Raw genomic sequence first — 24413 nt, 5'->3', positions numbered from 1 at the left:
CTACTCCTCACCTTCAAAGCACTCCACAGCCTGCCCCCCCCCCCCCCCCCCCCCTACCTGACTGACCTCCTTCTCCCTTACTGCCCCACCCGTTCCCTCCGGTCCTCTTCCACTGCTTCCCTCACTGTCCCGTCATCCAAACTCAAAGGTTTTGGTGATCGGGCCTTCTCACGCGCTGCACCCCGACTCTGGAACACCCTCCCTCAGACCATCAGAGACTCTCCCTCACTCTCCACCTTCGAATCCTGTCTCAAAACCCACCTGTTCTCCCTAGCATTTAACCTTCCCTACCCATAACCACCCTCCTCCAACCTGTTGTTGTTGTTTGTTACTGTGGCTCTATGCTCCTGTGTATTTCATATTGTTCCCTGTTTCCCCTGTGGTTCTGTTTCTTTTGTTTCTTTGTTTTTCTTTCCTTTCTGCGTATTGTCAGCGACTTCGGGTTACTGAGAAGCGCTCTATACATTTTATTAATTATTATTATTATTATTATTTAGGAGTAGTGTTGTTGCTGTCAGTGGAATTGTCAAGTTACATATGTTTGAAAGTTTAGTTGTTATAGATTTCCAAAAACTAGCTACCGGTGGGCATTCCCAAAACATGTGCATATAATAGAATAGAATATAATAGAATAAGTGCCAGTGGCCCTCAGAGCGCACAAAGTGCACAGAGAGTCGGCCACAAACCCCATAGCGTACAGCTTCCTAGGTGTGAGATACGTCCTATGAATATAATTAAAATGTATTTGCTGGTGATTAGGGTTACGAGAAGCTAATGTAACATTAGTCCAAATATCATCCCAGTCAAACTCAGGGTCTAATTCTGGGATGTCCCCTCGCCAGACTATATCTAGTGATAGATGGTTATATGTGGATTTGATTAAAAGTGTATAGAAATCTGAGACATCTTGTTCTGTCTCTGATAAGCATAATAAAGGGGTGTGGATGTAGTGTTTGAGCCCACGGAACCCCACAAGCCTTAAGCGCCGATCTTAGTTGTAAGTAGAGGAAAAAAGACGCACCGGGGATATCAAAGAATTCTCTTAGGTCCTGAAACACGCAAAGGCCGGTTTTATCATATATATCCCCCAGAGTGTGAACTCTCTTCTTTTCCCACTGAGGAATGTTAACGGATTTATGCCCAACAAGTAGTTGTTGGTTATGAAATATTGGTGAGTCGAGGTGCCATGGGCACTTGACAGCACAAGACCTCTCTGTACATTGCGCCATGTTTGAATCACATGGGATATGATAGGGCCATATCGTAATTGGCATTTTGATATAGGGGTGTTGGAGTATACTACATCTTGTAATCTTCGCGGTAAGACTGCTGCTGCCTCCAAGGTACGCCACGACACAGCACTTTCAGGATCAAACCAGTGTATCAGGGGTCTCAGCGAGAAAGACCAGAAGTATAACTTAAAATCGGGGATTGCTAAACCCCCATCCTGTTTCCTATGTTGAGTGGTGGTTCTTTTGATTCTTGGACGTTTATTATTCCAAATACATTTAGATATCATAGTTTGTATCTTGCGTCAGTGGTCCATTGGGGTGGGTAAGGGGAGCATTGAGCTGACAAAGTTTATCCTGGGCAGTACGTTCATTTTAACTATGGATGCTCGGGCCTGTAATGAGTTGGGAAGGCTCGACCATCTATTTAGATATTGGTGTATTTTATTATATGTGCCTGTAAAGTTATATCTACTTGTCTGATTAAGGGTGGGGAAAATGTCGATGCCCAGGTATTTAAAGTGTTCAACTATGGGGATGTCTGCCGGTAGTTGCACCACTTTGGTCAACTCATTTAGAGGTAAACAAGCTGATTTGGGCCAATTAATTTTGAAGCCTGACCATTTACCGAATTCATCAATTATCCTAAGTAAATGTGTGGCCAATTGGGAGGGGTCTTTCATAAAAATTTGTAAATCATCCACATAAAGTGCAATTTTGTGTGGGGTATCTTTAATTATTATAGGGACGATTTTTCTTCTGTTTGTCTTATATATTGGGCTAATGTTTCAAGGGAAAGCGCAAAAAATCCAGGACTTAAAGGACAACCCTGTCTAGAAGACCTAGAGACCGGGAAGAGCGAGGAGCATATTTTGCCTGTCATTATCATTGCTGATGGTGAGCCATAAAGTACTTTAATCATATGTATACATTTCTTTCCAAGTCCCATAGCCTCAAGCACCGTATTGGACATTGTTTTGGTGTTCGCCCTCAAGTGCAGAGCGACGAAACTCATGTAGTAGGTACATTTTCTTTTCTTTAGATGAAAATAAGAAGGAAATAATTTTTGTGCATTTTACTGTAGTGATAAATAGATGAGAACTAGGTGCAGACAAAATGGGTCAAATTGAAGTAAAGAAAATAAATCATGGGAGAATAGAAAATAATGATAATGTCTACAGGTCACCATTTCAAATGCTATCCTTTACCCTCACCTCTTCTCCTCACTTGCTTTCTCTATTGTAGAGAGCACCAGTCGAACCAAACACCTAAACGAAAGCATGAATGGAGAGAGAGAGAAAGAGACGATGACCTCCTTCCTTTCACCTACTAACTGTATTACAGAGACACACTCTCACAGGGGAAACAAGAGAATATAGGTCAGTGGATCAGAAAGGTGTAAGGAAACCTCAGCAGAAAGTATGCCGTCTCTCTCACTGCATGTTGTAAACGTCACATACGTTGTCACATTGTGTGTTCTTTGTAACATTATCACTCAAGAAGAGTGAATGTTCAAATACAGCGTTGCCAACTAATAGAAGATATTGAGTGCAGCACGGTTGAATATTTTGATTGTACATTGTTGAGAGATGATTGTTACTAATGATCACACAGACCTGAGAGCGGTTAGAACCTGAGCTCCGTCTTTGGAATTTTCACACAGACTCTCCAGCGCTTTCATGGCCGTGTCCTGCTGTTCATTCTGTCAGGACGGAACAAACCGCCATCATCATTATCGGCATCATCATCATGATCATTATCATCAACAGCACCACTGTAGGTAAATGCTAAAATACTAATCAGCTCAGCGATAATGAACTCTACCTCCAAAGCGATCTGAGCAGCCAGGCTGAGGAGGTTGGAGGCTGCGTTCTCCGACACCAGCAGTCTGTCCTCAGTAGACATGGGGCCTTTGGCCAGAAGCGCCATGGCTGCCACTGCTTGTGCAGCTGATACAAAAAAAAATAGCTTAACCCTTTCACTACCAATGAATGAATGAATGAATGAATGAATGAAAACTTTATTTAACAGATTGCAGAATGGGTACAATACAGTACGGCTCAATACACACAATTGTTAAGGGGATGCAGACCTGAGAAAGACGTTTGTCTTGTTTACATCAGGGTCCCCCATTTTCAATTCATAGTGACATTTATGACATACACAACATACATGACATCATGATATTTATGGCATAGGGACATACATGACATACAGGTATATAGTACTGTTACATTTGTGACATATACGATATGCAAATATACAGTACTGTTACCCATAGATCCTAACAGAGAATATATACATATGATGGGAAGGAGACTGTACATTAGGAGGGGGTGGGTGGGTGGGAGAGAAATATACATACGGTGGGGAGAGAATATATACATACGGTGGGGAGGAGACTGTACATTAGGAGGAGGTGGGTGGGTGAGAGAGAAATATACATACGGTGGGGAGAGAATATATACATATGATGGGGAGGAGACTGTACATTGGGAGGGGGTGGGTGGGTGAGAGAGAAATATACATACGGTGGGGAGAGAATATATACATACGGTGGGGAGGAGACTGTACATTAGGAGGGGGTGGGTGGGTGAGAGAAAAATATACATACGGTGGGGAGAGAATATATACATACGGTGGGGAGGAGACTGTACATTAGGAGGGGGTGGGTGGGAGAGAAATATACATATACGGTGGGGAGAGAATATATACATACGGTGGGGAGGAGACTGTCTATTAGGTGGGGGTGGGGGGGTTTGGACATTTACGGTGGCCAGTTTCGAATTGCAGCCTCCCGTAGGTGCTCTTTAAGAGCGGTTTTGAATGTGGGTAGGGATTCACATTCCTTTACAGCTTTGGGTAGGGCGTTCCACATTGATGTGGCATAATTGCGAAACGTGTTTAGTCCCTTGTTTGAGCCGAATCTGGGTTTAACATGATTTGTTGAGCTCCCTCTGGTGTTGTGGTCGTGGTATTCACTGACCTTTGGGAAGTATTTTGACATGTACATGGGTACCTTAGTCGTATAGTGTATCTTGTAGACCAGGCCCATTGCAAGTTGCTGTACTCTGTCGTTTACTCTAAGCCATCCTAGGTAGTCAAAGTGGGCAGGGGTGAGGTGGGTTTTAGGAGTAAGGTCAAGCAGTAGTCTGACCAGTTTGTTTTGTGATGTTTGTAATCTTGTTTTTAGCGCCTTTGAGGTGCTTTGGTACCATGAGGTGCAAGCATAGTCGTAGTAACCTTGAATGAGTGCTCCTGCCAGAGTCTTCAGGGTATTCTTGTTTACCAGAGAGGAGATCCGGTACAAGACCGGACCACACTACCAAAGGGTTAACGCTTTCACTGCGACAATACAGAGGTAGGTTAACCCGTTCACTGTCGCACAACAAAGGGTCACAGCCGGTTATAGTCTGTAGTGTGGTAGTGAAAGGGTTCATCTTCTGTAGTGTGGTAGTGAAAGGGTTTAAGGGATAGTTCCGAATTTTTTTACATTAAGTGGTAAGAAATACTTGCTAGTAGTTTAGTTGATGCAATGCCAACTTACTTACCGAGTCCCGTGGTAGGAGTTCTGGCCCGGTTCCGAGCGAACCAGGAAGCTTCAGAGAGGCAGCAAATGGGGTCCCGAGACAGAAAAGTGTTAACACACACCATAACATGCAGGCAAACGTTTTAACTATCCACAACATAAAACCAGGGGCCTGGCGCATTTTCTATGCTGTATTCATGTTGGAACAAGCTCCACTATGTAGTAACTACATCACACTTGGACTAGTTCCAACTAGTTCGCTCTGAAGCATAGGAAATAGGCAAGGCCCATGGTTTATGGTGTGGATGGTTAAGACTTTTGCCTGCATGTTATGGTGTAGATTAACCTTTTCTTTTTTTTCTTGTGACCCTGTTTGTTGCCTGTCTGAAGCTTCCCGCTTCGCTCGGAACTGGACCAGAACTCCAACCACTGGACTTGGTCAGGAAGCCAACTGGCATTACATCAACTATACTACTGGAGTGGCAAGTATTCCATACCACTTAATGTCCAAAAATACTAAATATCCCTTTAGGTAGTATGTCTCACCAACACACAAGGAATATACTGAAGATGTAGGCAAACATGAATGTGGCAGATACATACAGTACATACCTTTATAAGCATTACATACAAGACATAATGTACCTTTCTCTACATTGCTCTCCTGGATGGCAATCTTGTAAACACTGAACTGAGTGAAAATACTGTTGGGATCACATCTCTCTGCCTCCTTTATGGCTTCTTTAGCCTGACAATTACAAACATGCAAATAACTACATTCAAATATATTCCACAAAAATGGACACTAAAAACAAAAGTACAGAGGACTGCATGTGTGTGGATGTGTACACATGTGCCTTCGTATGAGTGTATTTGTTTGTTTGCCTTGAGTGTGTGCATGTACATGCATGTATAGATATGTTAGCTAGCATAACAGCTGTCATTAATGCAGTCAAATGCACAATGATGTTTTGACTAGGTTGTGCCTACATGCAAGCGTGTGAGTGTGTGTGTGTGTGTGTGTGTGTGTGTGTGTGTGTGTTCACACTGTCTCACCTTATCCAGCTGCTGCAGCTGCAGGAGACAGGAGGCTCTGTTCCTCTGCAGCTTGGCCAGGTTGGGCTCCATCTGGCCTGCCTTGTAGAAACTCAGCGAGTAGTTGTACCACTGCAGAGCCTCCGAGTAGTTCTTAGCCTGAGATGGGAGGTTGATGTTACATAATATACACAGAGAGCCCAGTGTTAAAATAGACCAGTGGACAGGACTTTGTGTTCAGTGTACCTCAAAGTGTTTGGAGGCTTTGTCCCACAGCAGGAGGTGCAGACTGGTGAGGGCCTGGGGTGTCAGCTGGTTACCCGTGTAGTGTCCTGAGTGAGGAGACATCAGTAAATAGAGGTGCGACCTCCATACTGATACCATGTAGCAGGCATCAGCCCAATACTAGACCCAATTTCAACATCACGGCTAACGTTATGCCTTAGCTCTCATCTAGCTCAGAAATATGTCTGGCTAAATATAGCCCACTTTTAGCCCAAGCAGTTTAATTAATTTGTATATAGGGTATTTATATATGCCAAACAACTGTAAATGTCAATGATGCATAACAGAAGTCCATATTGTGCAAATAATCTTTCAATTGGCAGAAAAAGTGTTTGTATCGCTTCACAAAATGTATAGCTAAACAAAACCCAGACAATATAATCACATGATAGAATCACAACTTGTTAGATAACAATCCTTTCGTTTAATGTGATCTCAACAACAGCCCTATTGTTTTTCATGGCAACAGCTTTGGTTGACGTTGGCAATGATTGTAATTTAGAATTTTTCCATTTAAATGAGACATTTTGGGAGTGGGGAGTTAATTTTGTACAACATTACTGTATTATATTGTATTTTGTTTAAGCTCTTAAGCCCTAGCCATATTTTCAAATTCGCCTAAAAGTACATATCCAAGTAAATTGTAAGATTGCTCCACTTCTACAAGGTCCATTTGCATGTTCTTGGTATCTATGGAAATCTATGGACCTCAGGGAATGTATTCCCTGTGTCAGAAATATTGTGTCTGTTACTATTCTTGAGTAAATTGTAATGAACCAAAGGAGAATATAAAGAAAAATTATAGTATATTTTAGTTTTTTCCATCTTTGAAGGTGAATAACACCATGCTAACATTGACCAGACGTGAAACATTTGCCACTGAGCTCATTCAGCACCTTCTTGATATCAAGTGTACAAAAACTCTAAGCAAATGAATAAAGGGCAGATGATTTACAGAGGTTTTTGTAGATACAGTACTGAATTTTGCCAGCCGGACACATGCAATTTGAAATATGAATATAGAATATCAGGCACACATTCATTTAATTTGAGTTATTGAGAGCATTTTTTGTTTGAATATCTCCTCCCATGATGTCATCAGAGGAAACTGAATACTTGTGTTGTTAATTATAGCTCAATGAAATGATGTAGATGAAAAAACAGCAATCCCTATTGCAATCCTTATTTTTATTTTATCATCTACATAATTTCATTGAGCAGTAGTTAACACGACACAAAGATTCAGTGTGCAACGTGTGGGAGGCTCACACTACCCCCGCCATTTCCTGTCTCTGCTGTGCAGGCGTCCCCAACCGACCTGTAGGAGTCGCTGTCCACAACGTCCAGATTACCACCCATCGACTTCCACCCGCTAACTCTGCCAATTGAGTTAGTATGACGATTGGCCCAAGCCGGAGACAACGCTGACAGCCGGAGTCGAACTCGGTGTCTCTTGCGTTGGTGACGAGCGCAATGTCCACCCAGCCGCCATTCATTATTGTTTTATTGATGCTACCTGTGTAACCATTATATTAGAGATGGTGCTACTAAACTGTCACTTTTCAAACTAATTTTGCCAAACAGTATTCGCTTAAAGACAGTGATTATTTAAATAAAAGTGCGACGTTTATAGCAGCGGAAAACGTTTATTTTGTACATTATCTAATGTTAACACGAACCTAAACTAACTTTAGGTTAGTTGTAACGTCAGTTTAGGTTCGTGTTAACGTTCGATAATGTACAAAATAAACGTTTTCCGCTGCTATAAACGTTGCACTTTTATTTTGAAAACCCCAGAAAGGAAGTCATTATATATGCTTTACCATCCTGTTCTGTGTTAGCTCCGGTTAGCTCAGAGCGTCCAGTAGTTAGTAGTATATTATCAATACCAGCCATTGGATTACTGTTTTCTAAATTGGGGAGGCTTTTAATCGTCAAGGTAAGACGATTTTAAGTCATGGTATCCATAAACTTCAATCGGTTCGGATCCTTTGAATGAATGAGAATGTCAACAATCACGACGACACGTTGAAATCACTGACTGCGCTCAGAGAGGAGTGGTTAGGCAAAAAATAGTTCAGAGTATATTTGCTTATAAAACGTAATTGTCTAATTCAATTATTTTTTATTTCTCCACGTGGTGAATACACAGGTCACAACATGTTTACATGAACGTTTTGGAGTTGTATTTGGAGTGTATTTCGTGACTGTATACAGTGTAAGGGAACGTCAGGCTCCGGATCTCCCCCACTTCCAGTGATGAAGCTCCGGATCTCCCCCACTTCCAGTGATGAAGCTAAGCTATGCTAACGGAGCGACTGTTCCCAAAGCTAAATGCACGCACAGAGACAAAAAAGTTATGTATCTTCTTGTCTAACTCCAGGGAAGATGTTAAATAAGCTAATTTCCCAAAATGTTGGAGTTTTCCTTTAAGTCGGACAGACCGGTGTGTGCCCGTGTTTTTAACGGCTTTCTTTGTATTGGTGTGCACCCGAGTATATAACAGCTGTTTTTAGGAGAAGTCCTTGGGGATTGCCTTCACCTCGATCCTACAGACAATCCACGGAATTAAATAATTATAATGATAATAAATACAATTAACAATAAATAAATAATAAAATGTTTTACATTTATAGTCATGACTCAACGAACCATGTCAGAGAAATGGCTTGGTGATGATGTATAAGGCAGATGCACTCAGCGCACACACACAGCCGTTTCTTGGACATGGTTCGTTGAGCCATGACTATAAATGTAAAACGTAATTGTTAATGATACAAATATTGTCGTATTATTATTGTTATAATTATTTAATTCCGAGGATGTCTGTAGAATCAAAGTGACCACAATCACCACGATTTATCAGAAATTAAGCCTTTAACACTTTGATTGCCAGTGTGGCGTGCACTATTTATCGTTGAATGCCACCACCCACTTCAATGATAGCGCTCTAAACGCAAAATCTATGTCTTAAATTATGGCTATGTGTCGCTTATCAATGACTTGTTTGCAGTCAACATTGTCGAAACGGGGGCGGTCAGGTGGCGTAGCGGAGATTGTGCTCGTCACCAATGCAAGAGGCTGCGGTCTCGACTCCCGGAGAGTCAGCATTGCCTTGGCTTGGGCTGATCGCTATACTAACTCGTTTGGCTGAGTTAGGGGGAGGGAAGCCGTGGGTGGGTCCTGGGCGTTGTGGACAGCGACCCCTACAGTTCGGTCGGGGCGCCTGCACAGCGAGGGTAGGATCTAGAGAAAGGTAGTGTGACCGTCCACACGTTACACTCTCCCGGTGAGAATCTGCGCTGCCAGGCTGGCTGCCGGCTGGCTGCACATGTGTCGGAGGAAAACATGTGACAGTCTCCGGCCTCCCGGACCAACAGTAGGGGGGGGGTGCGCAACAACCAGGAAGGGGGTTGGGAATTGGCATAACGACTAACAGTGGGATGGGACAAAAAAAATCGGAAAAAAGGAGGGGGAAAAATATTTACAAAAAAATAAACATTATCGAAACGGATTGTTTCTTTAATCCAGGGGTGGCCAACCAGTCAGCGACTAAGAGCCACAAAAATTACTGTGGTACCACAAAGAGCCACACCATATACCAGCGTTTCTCAACCTTTTTTTTCAGTCACGGCACCCTTCATGTGTTTATAGGTCTCACCCTCTGGCCTCTGAAGTTGCTAATGTCTTTTTTATTTGGGCCTCACAGGGTTAAAAGTACCCTGTGAGACCCACGGTTGCAAAATTACAAAATCACTTTTAGCCATTTAAAAAAATAATGTTTATTTAAGGGGAGACACTGCAGGTGAATAGGGTAAAAAAATTAACTAATAGATATCACAATGAAACTTCCCCAGTTGATTACTTATATTAAGACAAGACTTTTTTGTATTACAAGTTTTCTGAAATTGTATGTTTAAATATGCAAATGAGGCATGATCTACTTAAATATGCACTAATTTGCATATAATTCCAGGACAGAAATCTGAACATTGGATAAAGCCATTTTCAAAATTATAGTTTCATTTTGTTGACATATTAGAGCCAAAGGTTATTACAGAGGGGATTTTGGATATCTCTTTTTATCACTCCATAAATCAGAAACTACTCCATTCAGTCCATTTTTATGGTAAAATTCCATATTTCGCCATGTTTTTAGGAATAAAATGTGATATAAATCAGGGTATGAATGCGATATCAACAAACCCTTCTGTAAATACCTTCAGAACATAGATATGAATAGAACTGGAAGGTTTGGTGTATGTGAGTGCTACTGAAGTGGAGATTTCTGGCTCAGAGTATGAGGAAAAACTCTTAAAACTCATTTTCGGGAAAACGCCTTCAAAGTTCTGTATTGTAAAATGCCATACTTTTTTTTTTAAACAGATATTTACAAACACAATACCTAATCAAACCATTAGTAATAGACAACCTAAACACATGCCTGATAACTGAATAATAATAATAATGATGTTATTGAACTGAACAGAACTACACACAGGCTACAAACAGTGTAGTACAGTGTAGTACCCCCTAATAGGCAAAAAATATTTGAATAGATATCACTATGAAACTTTCCCAATTTGTTATGTACATATAAACTAAGAAAAAATATATTGCAAGTTTTCTGAAATTTATGTTTATATATGCAAATGAGGCACTTCCCCATTAAATATGTGCACATTTATGGATGCAATAAGGCAAAATGATGTAAAATAAACAACTAAATGTGTGTTATTGACGTTTTATTGTCACTAGTTTCATAGAAGACATGTTTAGGAAGCAAAATATAACAAAATCTCAAAATCAACAAAAAAAGTATATTTGACTATTCACCTGCAGTGTCTCGCCTTAAAAAATGTTAAAGGGGAACTATTTTACTATTTCTTTCACTATTTGGGCACTTTTACACAATTCCTGTGAGTCTATGGAACACCTAGGTTTTTTTCAAAAAATAATGCATTGTTTTGTATTTCTAATCAAGTACTAAAAACCGCATTTTTTCTACCTCAAGATCTTAAGCCGTTTTGTCCACTGTGTGGCCTGGTGCCAACTGCCACATCAACTGCCACATTATTATGCAGCTGAGAAATCTCTGACATCACAGATATGCACATTTTCAGATGACTCAGTTCAGTGAGGGTGAATATTGTGAGAGGAGAATTGGAAGAATTCGCCAATATGAGAATTAGAGACATATATCCTATTAATATAAGTCCACATAGCTAAGAAACAATGGTAAACACTGAAAAAAGCCATTAATAAGATAGTTCCCCTTTAAGCACATGTATAGTCAATTGGTCCTGTTGTTCAGCCTCACAATGCTATTTGATAGTAAATGTGTTTATATGTCCCACCCTCTGGCCTCTGAAGTTGCTAATTTCTTTTTAATTTGGGCCTCACAGGGTTAACCTCTTAAGCCCGAGATATACAGTAAAAGTGTATATTTTCAGCATTACGTTTGTTTACCAATTATTTTAACTGTTATTAGTGAAATATAAGATTATAGAAATCTCAGGGCATTGAGTCGGAAACCGGCGCATATTGACAGGAGGAAGTGGCACAGCCAAAAGTGAGTGTAGTCTTTTGAAGGAAGAGACTCAGGGCTTTCAAATTTCGAAAAACTACCCTACCCAGCTCACACCAGCCCCTGTCAATCATCTGACTTCTGGATTTACTTTTTAATTTCTCTTATTTTTTGGGATTATCTCCCACAAACCTGAACGTTATTGCCATAAAACAGAACGCAGTTAGTTTCTCTATACCTTTCTGTGAACGTCTTGCAAAAAACGGTGTTGCAATATGATGAAAAATGGTGGAGAAATTTACATTATAAAAAAGATGGCAGAATTCAGTACTGTATCTACAAAACCTTCTGTTTAATCATCTTCCCTTTATTCATTTGCTTAGATTTTTCAGGTCTGGTCAATTTTAGCATGGTGTTATTTACAGTCAAATATAATTTTTTTTTTAAATAGAATTGATATTCTCCTTTGGTTCATTACAATTTACTCAAGCCTAGTAACAGACACACTATTTCTGACACTGATCCATATATGTCCCTAGATTCAGATACCAAGAACATGCAAATGGACCATTTAAAAAAAAATTGTAAATGTTTATTCTACGTCCTTATGGAATGAGTGACATAAAAAAAAAAAGTAAAAAAAAAAAAAGTAAAAAAAAAAATGTGGCCACCCCTGCTTTAATCGGTTCCTTTTTCCGTTTTATAGCATTTTGAAAAGCCCTCGTTTTCTTGAAAGTTTCAGGAAAATATATAGATTCCGTGATAAACGGCATTTACTGGAATATTCTGGATACACAAAAAACATTGTCATTTTTCTGCCTATTTATGAATCGTTTTCAAATAAACGCTAGATTATCGATAGTATGTGAAAGATATATTCTCTCATTTCCTGATCAGCACACACACACACACATGGGGCAAACGCTGATAAATAGGTGAAAACAGATCCGATTACCCCAAGACTGGTAAAATAAATTGCTTACCTCAGATCAGATGTTCTCCAAAAAGATTATTCCAATTCCTGATCGCCATTCCAAATATCGATTGCGTTTATTGATTCAGCGCTGGGTACTGTAAATATGTATTCCACGTTGTTTTGCGGCTCGGCAATCACTTCGATCCTTCAGTTGGCTCGCCGGATAAGTAAAATGAGGAAACTGGACCCCCCCCCCCATCAGTCTAATCCAATGGGGTGCAGTACCACAGGGAGAGACGATAGGGGGCGGTATTTTCCCAATGGAGCTCAGAGAGAGTCTGCAGCACTAGCGTGAGGCTCGTTTGATGAAATATGAATTCAAATCGCTAATAAAAGAAAATACGACAAACAAACGCTATATAGTGTGCTAGCATTCAACTGGCGGCATGAACTAACGACAAAAAGCGTCCGTGGCACTCAAAGTGTTAAGGAGGAACTATCTTATAAATTGCCTTTTCCAGTGTTTAGCATTGTTTTCTAGCAATGTGGGGTTGTACCAACAGTGTCTATGTCGCAAATTCAATTTTTGGCGCATTCCTCCAGTTCAGATGAGACAAGGTCCTCCCCCACTGAACCAAGCCATTCTGATTTGACTCGGTTTCCCTGTCACTGACACCCCAAAAGATAGAAAAAGAGAGAGAGAGGGAGAGAGAGAGGAAGAGACAGACAGATAGAGAGGGAGAGAGGCTCTCATATGGCGACTCGTCTCAGAGCGATCTCTCCTCTGTCTCTGTCTCTGCATTTACACACAGTCGCGAGTCGAGCCGCTCACACACACGCACACGAGCGCTCTTGGAGCAATCTCTCCTCTCTCTCTCTCCCTCTCTCTATCTGTCTCTCTCTCTCCCTCTCTATCTCTCTCTCTCCCTCTCTCGTTCTCTCTCTTGCTCTCTCTGTATCAGCATTCATGTCAACCTGTTGCAAAATATCATAGCGCACGCCCCCACGCATATTCCGATCCGTGTAATAATATTCACGGGGTATAAATTGTCATTTGAAACAAGTTACCAATGCATTGTCCCGTGGGATTATGCCCCCCCCCCCCCCCCCCGCGCGGCGAAATTAATTAGCAGTGGGTGACTGTCACTCAAAGCGCATTGCGAGTATGGGCGGAGCCAAAAACAGCATGGAATCTTGAAGGGGAGAAAGTGCTGCTCTACAGTACTTGATTAGAAATATAAAACAATGAATCTTTTTGAAAGAAACCTTACAGATGTGTTCCATAGACTCACAGGAATTGTGTAAAATTGCCCAAATAGTGAAAGAAATAGTTAGATTCCCCTTTAACCAGTTTAATCACCTGTGCATTGTATATTACTATTGCACTTTACTGGTTGTTACATTTGCACTCTGGTTGGATTCCAAACTTATTTTCGTTGTATTGTACTTGTGCTGTATGATGACAATACATTTTTAATCTAATCTAATCTCATTTTGCGTGTGTGCATATAAGGCTCACGATGCCTAACTATTTATCCCAAATTAAGCCTTTTACCAGTTTCATCACCTGTGCATTGTATGTTACTATTGCACTTTACTGTTACATTTGCACTCTGGTTGGATGGTGTACTGTACGTGTACTGTATAATGACAATACATTTTAATCTAATCTAACTTCGATCAGTCACAAATTGCTTTCGCACTACCTGTTGAATATTTCCCCAGCATGGGTCAGCATGGAATAGACGCAATGGATAGCCTCTCCTTATAAGGAGCTGGCGGGGCATTTCTGTATGCAAATTCAGTGTACGAGAACATGCTTCCAGTTTAAGAATGAGTGACGTTTTTCATTCATGGGAACCCAACTCATGTCCGGAGGAGGATTTTTGTAAATGTGTTAGTACAAACTTTTTACCAAGATATTTACAAAGGTACTTACGTACATGTTCGAGAATGAGGACCACTGTGTTTACCCTGCTATGACACATCTGTGAAAAGGTCAAGTGGCATTGCTGCACTTCTACCAGTAATTACAGTCAACAAGATGGGCTTTTAATTTGACTGTGCCGGCGTTACTACAACAACAATCAGCACTGCAATATGTCATTCTCATTAAGATACGGATCATCATCAATGTTTAATAATGAAATACCGGTGATGACGTCCTCTATCTTCTGTTTTCCCAGCAGCTCCTTGCCTCTCCGCAGCAGCAGCTCAATGTGCAGGATCAGAGCACTGCCCAGGTCAGGGGACGACTCAAAGTGCTGGCACACGCTCTTGAGATAGTCAAAGGCCACTGCCTCTCTGGAAACAGCACAACTTGAACACTATATATTCTTTTTACATTTCATTCCTATTATTGTGATTTGAAGAAGATTCCGTAAAATGCAGTTGCACACCAATTGCTGAAACTCAAATAGCATTTGCACACAGCCCACCCCACCCACCCAACCTCCTCCAATGTACAGTTTCTACGTCAAATGTATATACACTCTTTTTCTGGACACTTTTTGTATCACAAACAGTACTGTATTTGCAAATCTGATATGTCATAAATGTATAGATGTAGCAGTACTGTCTATCTGTATGTCATGTATGTCATATATGTTATGATGAATTGAAAATGGGGGACCCTGATGTAAACAAGACGAAAGTCTTTCTCTGGTCTGCATCCCCTTAACAATTGTATGTATTGAGCTGTACTGTACTGTACCCATTCTGCAATCTGTTAATAAACTTTTCAATCAATCAATCAATCAAAGCATAGAGTAAAAATAGTGAACAAGGTGTGGAGTTTGCTTACTTGTCATCAGACATGAGTAGTTTCACGATGCTCAAACACACTTCAAGCGGGACCTCGGAGACCAGTGTCTCACTGACTCCTGAAAACAAACCAGTCATCTGCTTTTCTATATTGTAATTGTGAATAAAGTTCTATATAAATGGTTCAGTCTTTGGACTGTTGGCTCTGAAGCACTCATCAATAACTAACCTGCTCTAATATCATTATCTGAGGCCCCACATCTCAGCAGGATTCTGATCTTCAGGTGCAACCCAAAGGTATTCACACATTCCTGTCAAATATGCAGATTGCAACAGAGTACAGTATTGTTAATGTTAATTTTTTATTTATTTTTTATCCACTTTTTCTCCTCGTTTTTCTCTTTTTTTTTCTTTTTCTCCTCCTTTTTCTGTGATTTTTCTCCCCATCCCAATTTACCTCTCGTGCCAATTCTCCCTCCCCTGTCCTGATCGTTGCTCGCATATGCCCCCCACTGGCCGGTTGTAGGGAGGATAGAAGCCTTGCATCACATGTCCGCTCCGATACATGTGGAGGCAGCCAGTCACATCTTCTTTTTTTTATCTACTTTTTCTCCCCATTTTCTATTTTTCTCTTATCCCAATTTCGTATTATCCAATTCTTCCCTCCCCTGTCTCGAACGTTGCTAGACCATGCCTCCCACTGGTCGGCTGCAATGTGGACGAAGCATTGCTTCACGTGTCCCCTCCGGTACATGAGGAGGCAGCCGTCGCATCTTTTCACCTGCACAGCGCGATCTCTCAGTGGCGAGGAGTAACGCGTGGGAGGCTCACGCTGCCCCCGATGCTTCCTGATTCTGCTGTACATGCGCACCAACCGACCTGTGGGAGTCGCTGTCCGCAACGTCCGATCCCCACCCACCGGCTTTCCCACCCTCTAATACTGCCAATTGTATTAGTATGAACGACCAGCCAAGCCGGCAGCAACGCAGAGAGCTGGGCTCGAGCCCAGCATCTCCTGCGTTAGTGGCGAGCGCCTTGTCCACTGCGTCACTTAGCCGCCCTAGCCAGTCACATCTTCTCACCTGCCAGCGCAGACTCTCATTTGGCGAGGAGTAACGTGTAGGAGGCGCTCACATTGCCCCCGCCATTTTCCTGACTTTGCTGTGCAGGCACCCCAACCGACCTGTAGGAGTCGCTGTTCACAACTACCAGACTACCACGCTTCGACTTCCCACCCCGCTAACTCTGCCAATTAGTATGACGGCCGGCCCAAGCCGGAGGCAATGCAGACAGCCGGATTCGAACCCGGTGTCTCTTGCGTTGGTGACGAGCGCAATGTCTGCTGCGCCACCCAGCCGCCCCTCCTCCTATTTTTCTGTATTTTCCTCCCATCCCAATTTAGTCGTTATGCCAATTCCCCCCTCCCCTTCCTGGTCGTTGCGCGCATGTGCCCCCCACTGGTCGGTATAGGGAGCCCTGAAGTCTATCACATCACATGCTTCCTCCGATACATAGGAGACAGCCAGCAGCCTCTTTTCACCTGACAGCGCGGACTCTCATTGGTGAAGTGTAATGCGTGGGAGGTCACACTACCTTCACCATTTCCCTCCCTCGCTGTGCAGGCGCCCTGACCGACCTGTAGGAGTCGCTGTTTACAACGACCAGATTACCACCCACCGGCTTCCCTCCCGCTGACACCGCCAATTGTGTCAGTATGACGGGCGGCCGGTGTTAATGTTAATTGTTAAAGTAATTATCACTATTTGCATACATGCATTTCAAAGTGTCAATGTGAATTGCATTGTGAGAATGATTACTTGTGAGGTCCTGTGTAGTTCAGTGTGTATATACAGCATAGCACTAAGACTGCCAGGGTTAGGGACTCCATTCGCACTAGGACCCACCCACATAAAAAATATATGCAATGTATCAATGTAATGCACTTGGAAGTTAAAGTGTCCAGCAACATGTTACCATGTGATGTGGTGTTAGGGTATCCTACCTTATTTGCTAAGCTCACAGCAACGAGAGCTTTCTCCTGGAACTTTTGACAGTCCCAGTCTAAATAGACAGTAGCTAGAAGCCTCAAGACTTTAGCCTAAAATGAAAGACATTAAAGAGGCTTATGCATTAATTTCACTTTGCAGCAAACTATTAGCTATGGTTTTACTTTTGTACTACTCTCTCTTACTTGGACTTCAGCACCAGTGGAGTATTTCAAGTGCATCTTCCCAATATCATAACTCTGGCTAATAGACAAAACAATTAATCCAGAGCATTACTCTCAGTCTCATTTAAATTGTTACTCAATATTCCATGTAAACAACACATTCAAGTATTTACCTCAACCAAAATGTACTCTCCTCAAACTGTTTCACATTGTAAGTATCCAGCCCAAAGTTATAGCACATGAGGGAGAGATACCCAGTCTGTATGGGGAAAGAAAACATCCACAAAATCCCATATCAGTTGCAAAATGCTTTGCAATCACAAGATGTCATGACATTTCGAGCAGTTATGATTAACAATGAAATGTCCTACTTCCTTTGGTAGCTGCAATAACATGTCTTTACAGCGCTGCAAACAGGCCACAGCCTCCTGGTGATTCCCTTGACTTATGGCCTACAAGGATGGACAAACTGTAAGTCAGTACACAATATAATCAGATAGCTCACATGTACCTCTGCACAAGTAGATATTTCCATCTCACATCATTACACGGTACACAACACTTATTCAGCTGCCTCACATTTCACACTGCAAGACTGTGAAAATATCACTCTATTTCTGCCAAAATATCACAAGAACAAAGCTTCACATTGTTGTAGGTGTTGAACATCACATCCTCATGGAGCTCACCGACTCTGCCTGGTAAGAGAGGATTCGTATGAGGTCCTTCTCCACCTCGCCCTTGGATGTCATCATGTTGGCTCCTCCATCTTCTCTGGATGTGAGTCGACTGTACAGGGTCTCTAGGCTCTGAGGGATTTGGTGCACATTAGTGTGATTTTCTTTTTATAGAGAATTAAAGAGATTTGAACATTTCCTAAAAAATAGCAACATATTGCCTTCTTGAAGACAATTCTGATATACCGGCTAGACTCACAACAGTACAGCTTGGATTAGCCTTGGAAGGCTTCCTTAATGCAGCCAGAATTATACTAAGGAACTGGGGAAATACAAGCAAGCCTTCTTATAAGGACTGGATTGAACTCATGACTGTTACAGCCTCATATGAGTTAATGCTAGCCAAACTGAAAGATTATGTGCATAAATTCACTGAAATGTGGGGTGGCTTCAGCAGATTTATGAGTGGAGGGGATCATTAGATAACAAAATGTGATAAAAACCATAATATATGTCATGTGGGGTGTCACTTGTTTGTGTGTGTGTGGGGGGGGGGCTGTTCTGTGCTGTGCTGTTCTTCATATAATTGTTTGGGTATTTTATTTTGTGACCTGTAAACTACCAGGTGAAAAGTATTTTCTGCAAAAAAAATTGCAAGATGTGTGAAGAAAACATTTTAACAAGAAAAAAGCAACATATTTAAGTTAAACTCAGTTTTAGAATGATTATTGTTTGCTCACTTTAACAGCCAGACTGAAGAATGTATCTGCAAACTGGGGGTTTTTACAGTCCAGCCAGGTTCTCCCCGTCTTTCCGGCCATCTGTGAAGAATCAGAATAACTTTATTTGCCAAATACAATGGAATATGCCTCGGTGACAATGGTGATGAGACATATCAGACACTTGCCATGACAACAGGACCTCACATACAGACAACAGGGACAGCATCACAAACAATAATCAGTAGACTATAAGTAACATCACCCTCCAGATTAAAAGAGTAGAAAAATATCATAAAGATCAGAGAAATTTAAGTATTCAGGAGGTGGCATGCACAGCCATGGGCCCCATCCCTCTGAAAGAAAAGCACTCTAATGTACCTAAAATAACTTACCAAGATCTGCTTGCGGACAATGCCCTCTGTTGGATTTTCCGGCTCACAGCAGTACAGCAGACTGCATGCCACATGACGCACTGACAAGAAAGGAATACATGAGTATAAATGTGATATGATACGGCCCCCTGACCAGCCTTGCATGAAGTCCTACATAATGTCAACATTTCAGATGGGAAGTTAGATTAAGTGTTGTTGTTATGTGTCTACATGGTATACTAAGAAGCCTACCTTTGGCTTTCTGGTTTTCATTTATGACCGTGCCCACACGCTTCGTAACTGCCCAGTTCCATAGCTGGATAGCACACTCTTCAAGCTGCAATATAGTTAGACATGTGAAATATTTAAGACATTTTTTTTTCTGTGAAGACACAATATATTTTTGTATTTACACCTGGACTCTCACTAATATTCAGAGCTGAAATCTCACACTGTACTTCACACCTAGATTCTCACAATCTCTACCCAGTCCCGTTTCTTCAGTTCAGCTAAGACACCCCCACTGAAACGAGCCATTCTGATTTGACTCGCTCGCTGACGTGAATAGGCGCTGATCTGCCACCGCCCGCCCACAATCAACTGAGATACGTTTATATGAGCAGCGAGTGCAAATAATGCGGAAGCGGTTTCGACAGCAGAGCAGACCTTCAGCTGTTCCACTCTCAGCACGTCCTCAAAAGTGTTGACATCATAGCTCCAGAGTGCTTATAAATCCCAGCTTTACCCCCCTGCACTGTTTCTATGTGCAGTGAAAACGTCAATGCTTATAAATAAGCTTTGCAATGCACCCTCGTAACGTTAACGTAATGTTAGCCGCTAGCTAGCCAACCCAATCACACACAGAGAGGCAGCCTCACTAGATAAAATGGGTGGGATGTGGAATGTGGAACGCCCTACCCAAAGCTGTAAACTTTGTGTAAAGGAATGTGAATCCCTACCTACATTCAAAACCGCTCTTAAAGAGCACCTACGTGAGGCTGCAATTCAAAACTGGCCACCGTAAATGTCCAACCCCCCCCACCCCCTCCTAATAGACTGTCTCCTCCCCACCGTATGTATATATTCTCTCCCCACTGTATGTATATTTCTCTCCCACCCACCCCCTCCCAATGTACAGTCTCCTCCCCACCGTATGTATATATTCTCTCCCCACGTATGTATATTTCTCTCCCACCCACCCACCCCCTCCTAATGTACAGTCTCCTCCCCATCATATGTATATATTCTCTGTTAGGATCTATGGGTAACAGTACTGTATATTTGCATATCGTATATGTCACAAATGTAACAGTACTATATACCTGTATGTCATATATGTCCCTATGCCATAAATGTCATGATGTCATGTATGTTGTGTATGTCATAAATGTCACTATGAATTGAAAATGGAGGACCCTGATGTAAACAAGACAAACGCCTTTCTCTGGTCTGCATCCCCTTAACAATTGTGTGTATTGAGCCGTACTTTATTGTACCCATTCTGCAATCTGTTAAATAAAGTTGTCATTCATTCATTCATTCATTCATTCATTCATTCATTCATTCATTCATGGAAGGGATTCGGGGACTCCAGCCAAAAACAGCTTGGACATTGGAAGGGCAGAAAGTGGTGCTCCACAGTACTTGATTAAAAATACAAAACAATTAAATGTGTTGAAAAAAAACGTACATGGTGTGTTCCATAGAGTTTACTTTACATGCTACAAGATTTTGGCCTGTGCTACAAAACTATCAACCTCTGTAGCCAGGCATGCAGTCGTGCACAGACGCGGTTACACGGCGTGTTATTAGTAGGTCACTCAGGGCAGAAGTGCGCGCAATGATAAGTACCGGCCGTTGTAGAAAGCTACCCGGCCGGCGGCCGGCACTTCTCACCTAGACTTTGCATAATAATAGGATACCTACGAGAAGGTTTCTCTGCTTGATCTCCATTGTTATGCATAATAATCATCTGTTCTGTGCGCAACTGAGGGAACATGTATGCGCGTGCACGTGGCGTGTCACCAGTTCCCATATTACGACTGCACCACTGTCTGTAGCACCAGTGCTATGTGCAAAAAAAGGTAACGTACAGCCCTGCCATAAACTCACAGGAAGTGTGTAAAATTGCCCAAAAAGTGATTTTATTTACTTTCCATGGGACCTTTAAAATAAATAGTGTCATTTTTTTTTTTAAATCTTTTTCCCCCTCCTTTTTCCTCCGATTTTATCCCATCCCAATGTTAGTTGCTATGCCAATTCCCAATCCCCTTCCTGGTCGCTGCGCACCTACCCCCTACAGTCGGTCTGGGAGAGTGGAGGCTCTCACGTGCTTCCTCCGACACATGTCCAGCCAATCAACCGCTTCTTTTCACCTGGCAGCGCGGACTCTCACTGAGAGGGTGTAACGTGTGGAAGGATCACACTACCCCCCTTAGATCCTATCCGCGCTGAGCAGGCGCCCCGACCGAACTGTAGGAGTCGCTGTTTACAACGACCCGGACCCACCCCGCCAGCTTTCCCACCCTCTAATACCGCCAATTGTATTAGTGTGAACGGCCAGCCAAGCTGGTGACAACGCCGGAGCTGTGACCTGGATTCGAACAGGCGAATCCAGCGTCTCCGGTGTTGGTGACGAACGCAATCTCCGCTACGCCACCTGACCGCTCAGTGTCATTTATTTTAACTGCATTTGTCAATTCCTCTGCCAAGTGAGTGCTTGTATGACTTTCATACTGCGCTCTTCTTCATCTCCCAATCCAACATAGTACTGTCACAGTGAGGTACTGTAACTCTCTGTTGACTGAGTGGTTGCAAAAGGCTCTGTGTTTTTGCCAATTCGTCTTCAATGCCTTTGCACGTTGTTTCATAGAGGTTGGGAATTACATTGGTGCTGAAAAATATACAAGAGGGCAGTGTAACACGGATAGAGCGTTTTCATTAGGTGACAAAAGCCCACATCTCTAACCACCGAAAATGAATGCAAATAATTTGTAATGAACGTCCCCACTACAATTGTTATTTTCTTGTGTTTTTCTGAACCAGTAGGTAGGTATAGGCTTGTTGGAAGGCATCAGCGAGACTGCTGTTTTTTCACTGATGGTGTTCTTACCTGTTCGGCTGTCCTGCTTCCAGACAGTGATATTGCTGGGTGGTGACGGCGCAGATGTGCACTTATATTGAAGTGTTTCTATTTACGTAGGTGACACATGTGAAGCAATGCTTGCAGACAGTAATTTTTCTGTTAACTGTTTTCGTTCCCTCGTCAATGTATTCAATGCTAAAACCGAAATGTTCTCAAACTCGCCATGTTCAAGTGTTGTGTGAAATATGACTCCAGTGTTACTGTCACCACAACATCTTAGCAGTGATTGGTTATTTACTCACAGGGAGGGGTTTCCTCATCCCATAGCGTGTACACACACACACACACACACACACACACAGAGCCAATTGGGAGAGAAATACAATGCATGGAAACTAGTAACACGAAATGTAATTTCAAAAGCAAAAATGCCAGTGTGTGTGTGTGTGACAATATTGCGTGATTTTTTTCCGTAGCCTATGTGTGCGAATACGCTCTCTGATTGGCTAGCCGCGTACAGCGAAGACCCTCTCTGATTGGTTTAGCGCCGAAGGGTCTCTTCCGCCTTGTACATATATATTTTCTTCAAAGTGGTTATGCTTTGGCCCTCTTTCGAAGTGGGTTATGCTTAGAGTTAGGGTTAAGGTTAGGCGGAAGAGACCCTTCGGGGCTAAACCAATCAGAGAGGGTCTTCGCTGTATGCGGCTAGCCAATCAGAGAGCGTCTTCGCACACATAGGCTATGGAAAAAACTCACGCGACAATAATATATTGAGAACCGTGATCCCTGGTGAACGTGCCCCTTAGACTCGTACCTTCAGCTGGTACCTACCTGTGAATCCAATGGTTTTGAGAAAACTCCTAGGCCAGAGATTTCAGAAAAAAGCCTCTCTATCACCTCTTCATAATTTCTATCTTCCTGTTTCTGCAGCAGGTTTTCTGTGAGACCTGAGTAAGAAAAGAAAAAACATAAGAAAAGAAACACACGATACCCTTCATCACCACAAGCGGGCGCCTGCGGTGAGTCGAGAGGGGGGACGATGATAACTTACAAGAGAATGCAGGGGCTATACAATACAGATACAATACAAATGCAACACAAACGGGGAGTATTTGGATAAACAATAATGGATAAATAAATTAAAGTTTTGACATATGAAATGACTGGGTTTTGAAAACTGAAGTATAAAATATTTCTCATATAAAGTAAAGTGGAGTCAAATGAATGGGTTACCTTAGCTTGTAGTTGGTCTTTATTATCGCCCTCTATCCATAACTATAGCTTGCAAACTGAGCAAAACGTATTATTATATTATAATAATAATAATATATTTATAGTATAGCTAACTCAAAAGTAAAACGTATCACGTTACGTTGGCTTGTTAATAAAGTAGAACGCCGCTCGCGTCGCCACATGGAGTGAACGAGCCAACACTAGATGTCGCCAGCTAGCTATCTGAAGTTAGCTCACGTTAGCTAACATTGTACATGTACGTCTTCTCTGGTAAGCTGCCAACAAAACAGCAAATTGTCGGTAAAGCTGTTTGTTAAATACATAGGTTATATATAAATAGCCAATTTAGCAAGCAAGTGAACATGAACGTTTACTTACTTTTCACATTTGAGACAAACCGCTCCATGTTTGAGTCAAACAAACCAGCTGCTTCTGCTTCTAACAGGGGCTCGAGCTGTCAGCCTCTCTCTCTCTCTCTAACCTCGTTCCCAGCTTTATCTCTCTCGCGCCTTCTGGTGGAGACTTTACCGCGGTTTGCATCTCACGTGCTTCTCGTGCGTGCGTGTGCGACGCTCCACTGTGTCAGAGCCGCGTTCTTACGAAACCAAGCCGCATTTCTCGGAGACGCTCTCTGATTGGCACTGACTGACGCTCTCTGATTGGCCACGACGCGTTTGCCCAATCCGTGACGAGCTGTGTCTTTGCCCATTTCCACGCCAAACAGCCTTGCAAACTACATGGCGTTCACTTGGTTTCGTAATCACGCGTCAGAGCCGCACTGTGTTTAGTAGGCTGTGACGTACAGGCATAGAGATAGCTCTTCTAGAAGTGTTCATGGAGGTGCCACTGTAATTGTGTTTGTGCCAACCTG

General features: G+C 42.2%; 1 protein-coding gene across 1 annotated transcript in view; it reads right to left on the bottom strand.

Annotated features, from left to right (window-relative positions):
• Positions 1–23948, bottom strand: part of tex11 (testis expressed 11) — a gene marked incomplete at both ends in the record, with an annotated part of 30295 nt that extends 6347 nt beyond the window's left edge. The window contains 19 exons of the mRNA XM_084332041.1: positions 2444–2497; positions 2846–2931; positions 3054–3178; positions 5404–5506; positions 5815–5952; positions 6040–6125; positions 14674–14825; positions 15325–15403; positions 15514–15595; positions 17287–17382; positions 17476–17533; positions 17628–17713; positions 17826–17906; positions 18144–18263; positions 18872–18952; positions 19246–19325; positions 19477–19561; positions 23141–23256; positions 23921–23948. Coding sequence (XP_084188167.1) covers positions 2444–2497; positions 2846–2931; positions 3054–3178; positions 5404–5506; positions 5815–5952; positions 6040–6125; positions 14674–14825; positions 15325–15403; positions 15514–15595; positions 17287–17382; positions 17476–17533; positions 17628–17713; positions 17826–17906; positions 18144–18263; positions 18872–18952; positions 19246–19325; positions 19477–19561; positions 23141–23256; positions 23921–23948 — 1736 coding nt within the window. The remainder of the gene's footprint in view (positions 1–2443; positions 2498–2845; positions 2932–3053; positions 3179–5403; positions 5507–5814; positions 5953–6039; positions 6126–14673; positions 14826–15324; positions 15404–15513; positions 15596–17286; positions 17383–17475; positions 17534–17627; positions 17714–17825; positions 17907–18143; positions 18264–18871; positions 18953–19245; positions 19326–19476; positions 19562–23140; positions 23257–23920) is intronic.
• Positions 23949–24413: the final 465 nt, after the last annotated feature.

The sequence above is a fragment of the Notolepis coatsorum genome (genome assembly GCF_963971535.1).
Source record: "Notolepis coatsorum genome assembly, chromosome: 16".
Lineage (NCBI taxonomy): Eukaryota > Metazoa > Chordata > Actinopteri > Aulopiformes > Paralepididae > Notolepis > Notolepis coatsorum.
Note: the sequence above shows the minus strand (reverse complement) of the source record. Positions and strands in the feature narration are given on the sequence as shown.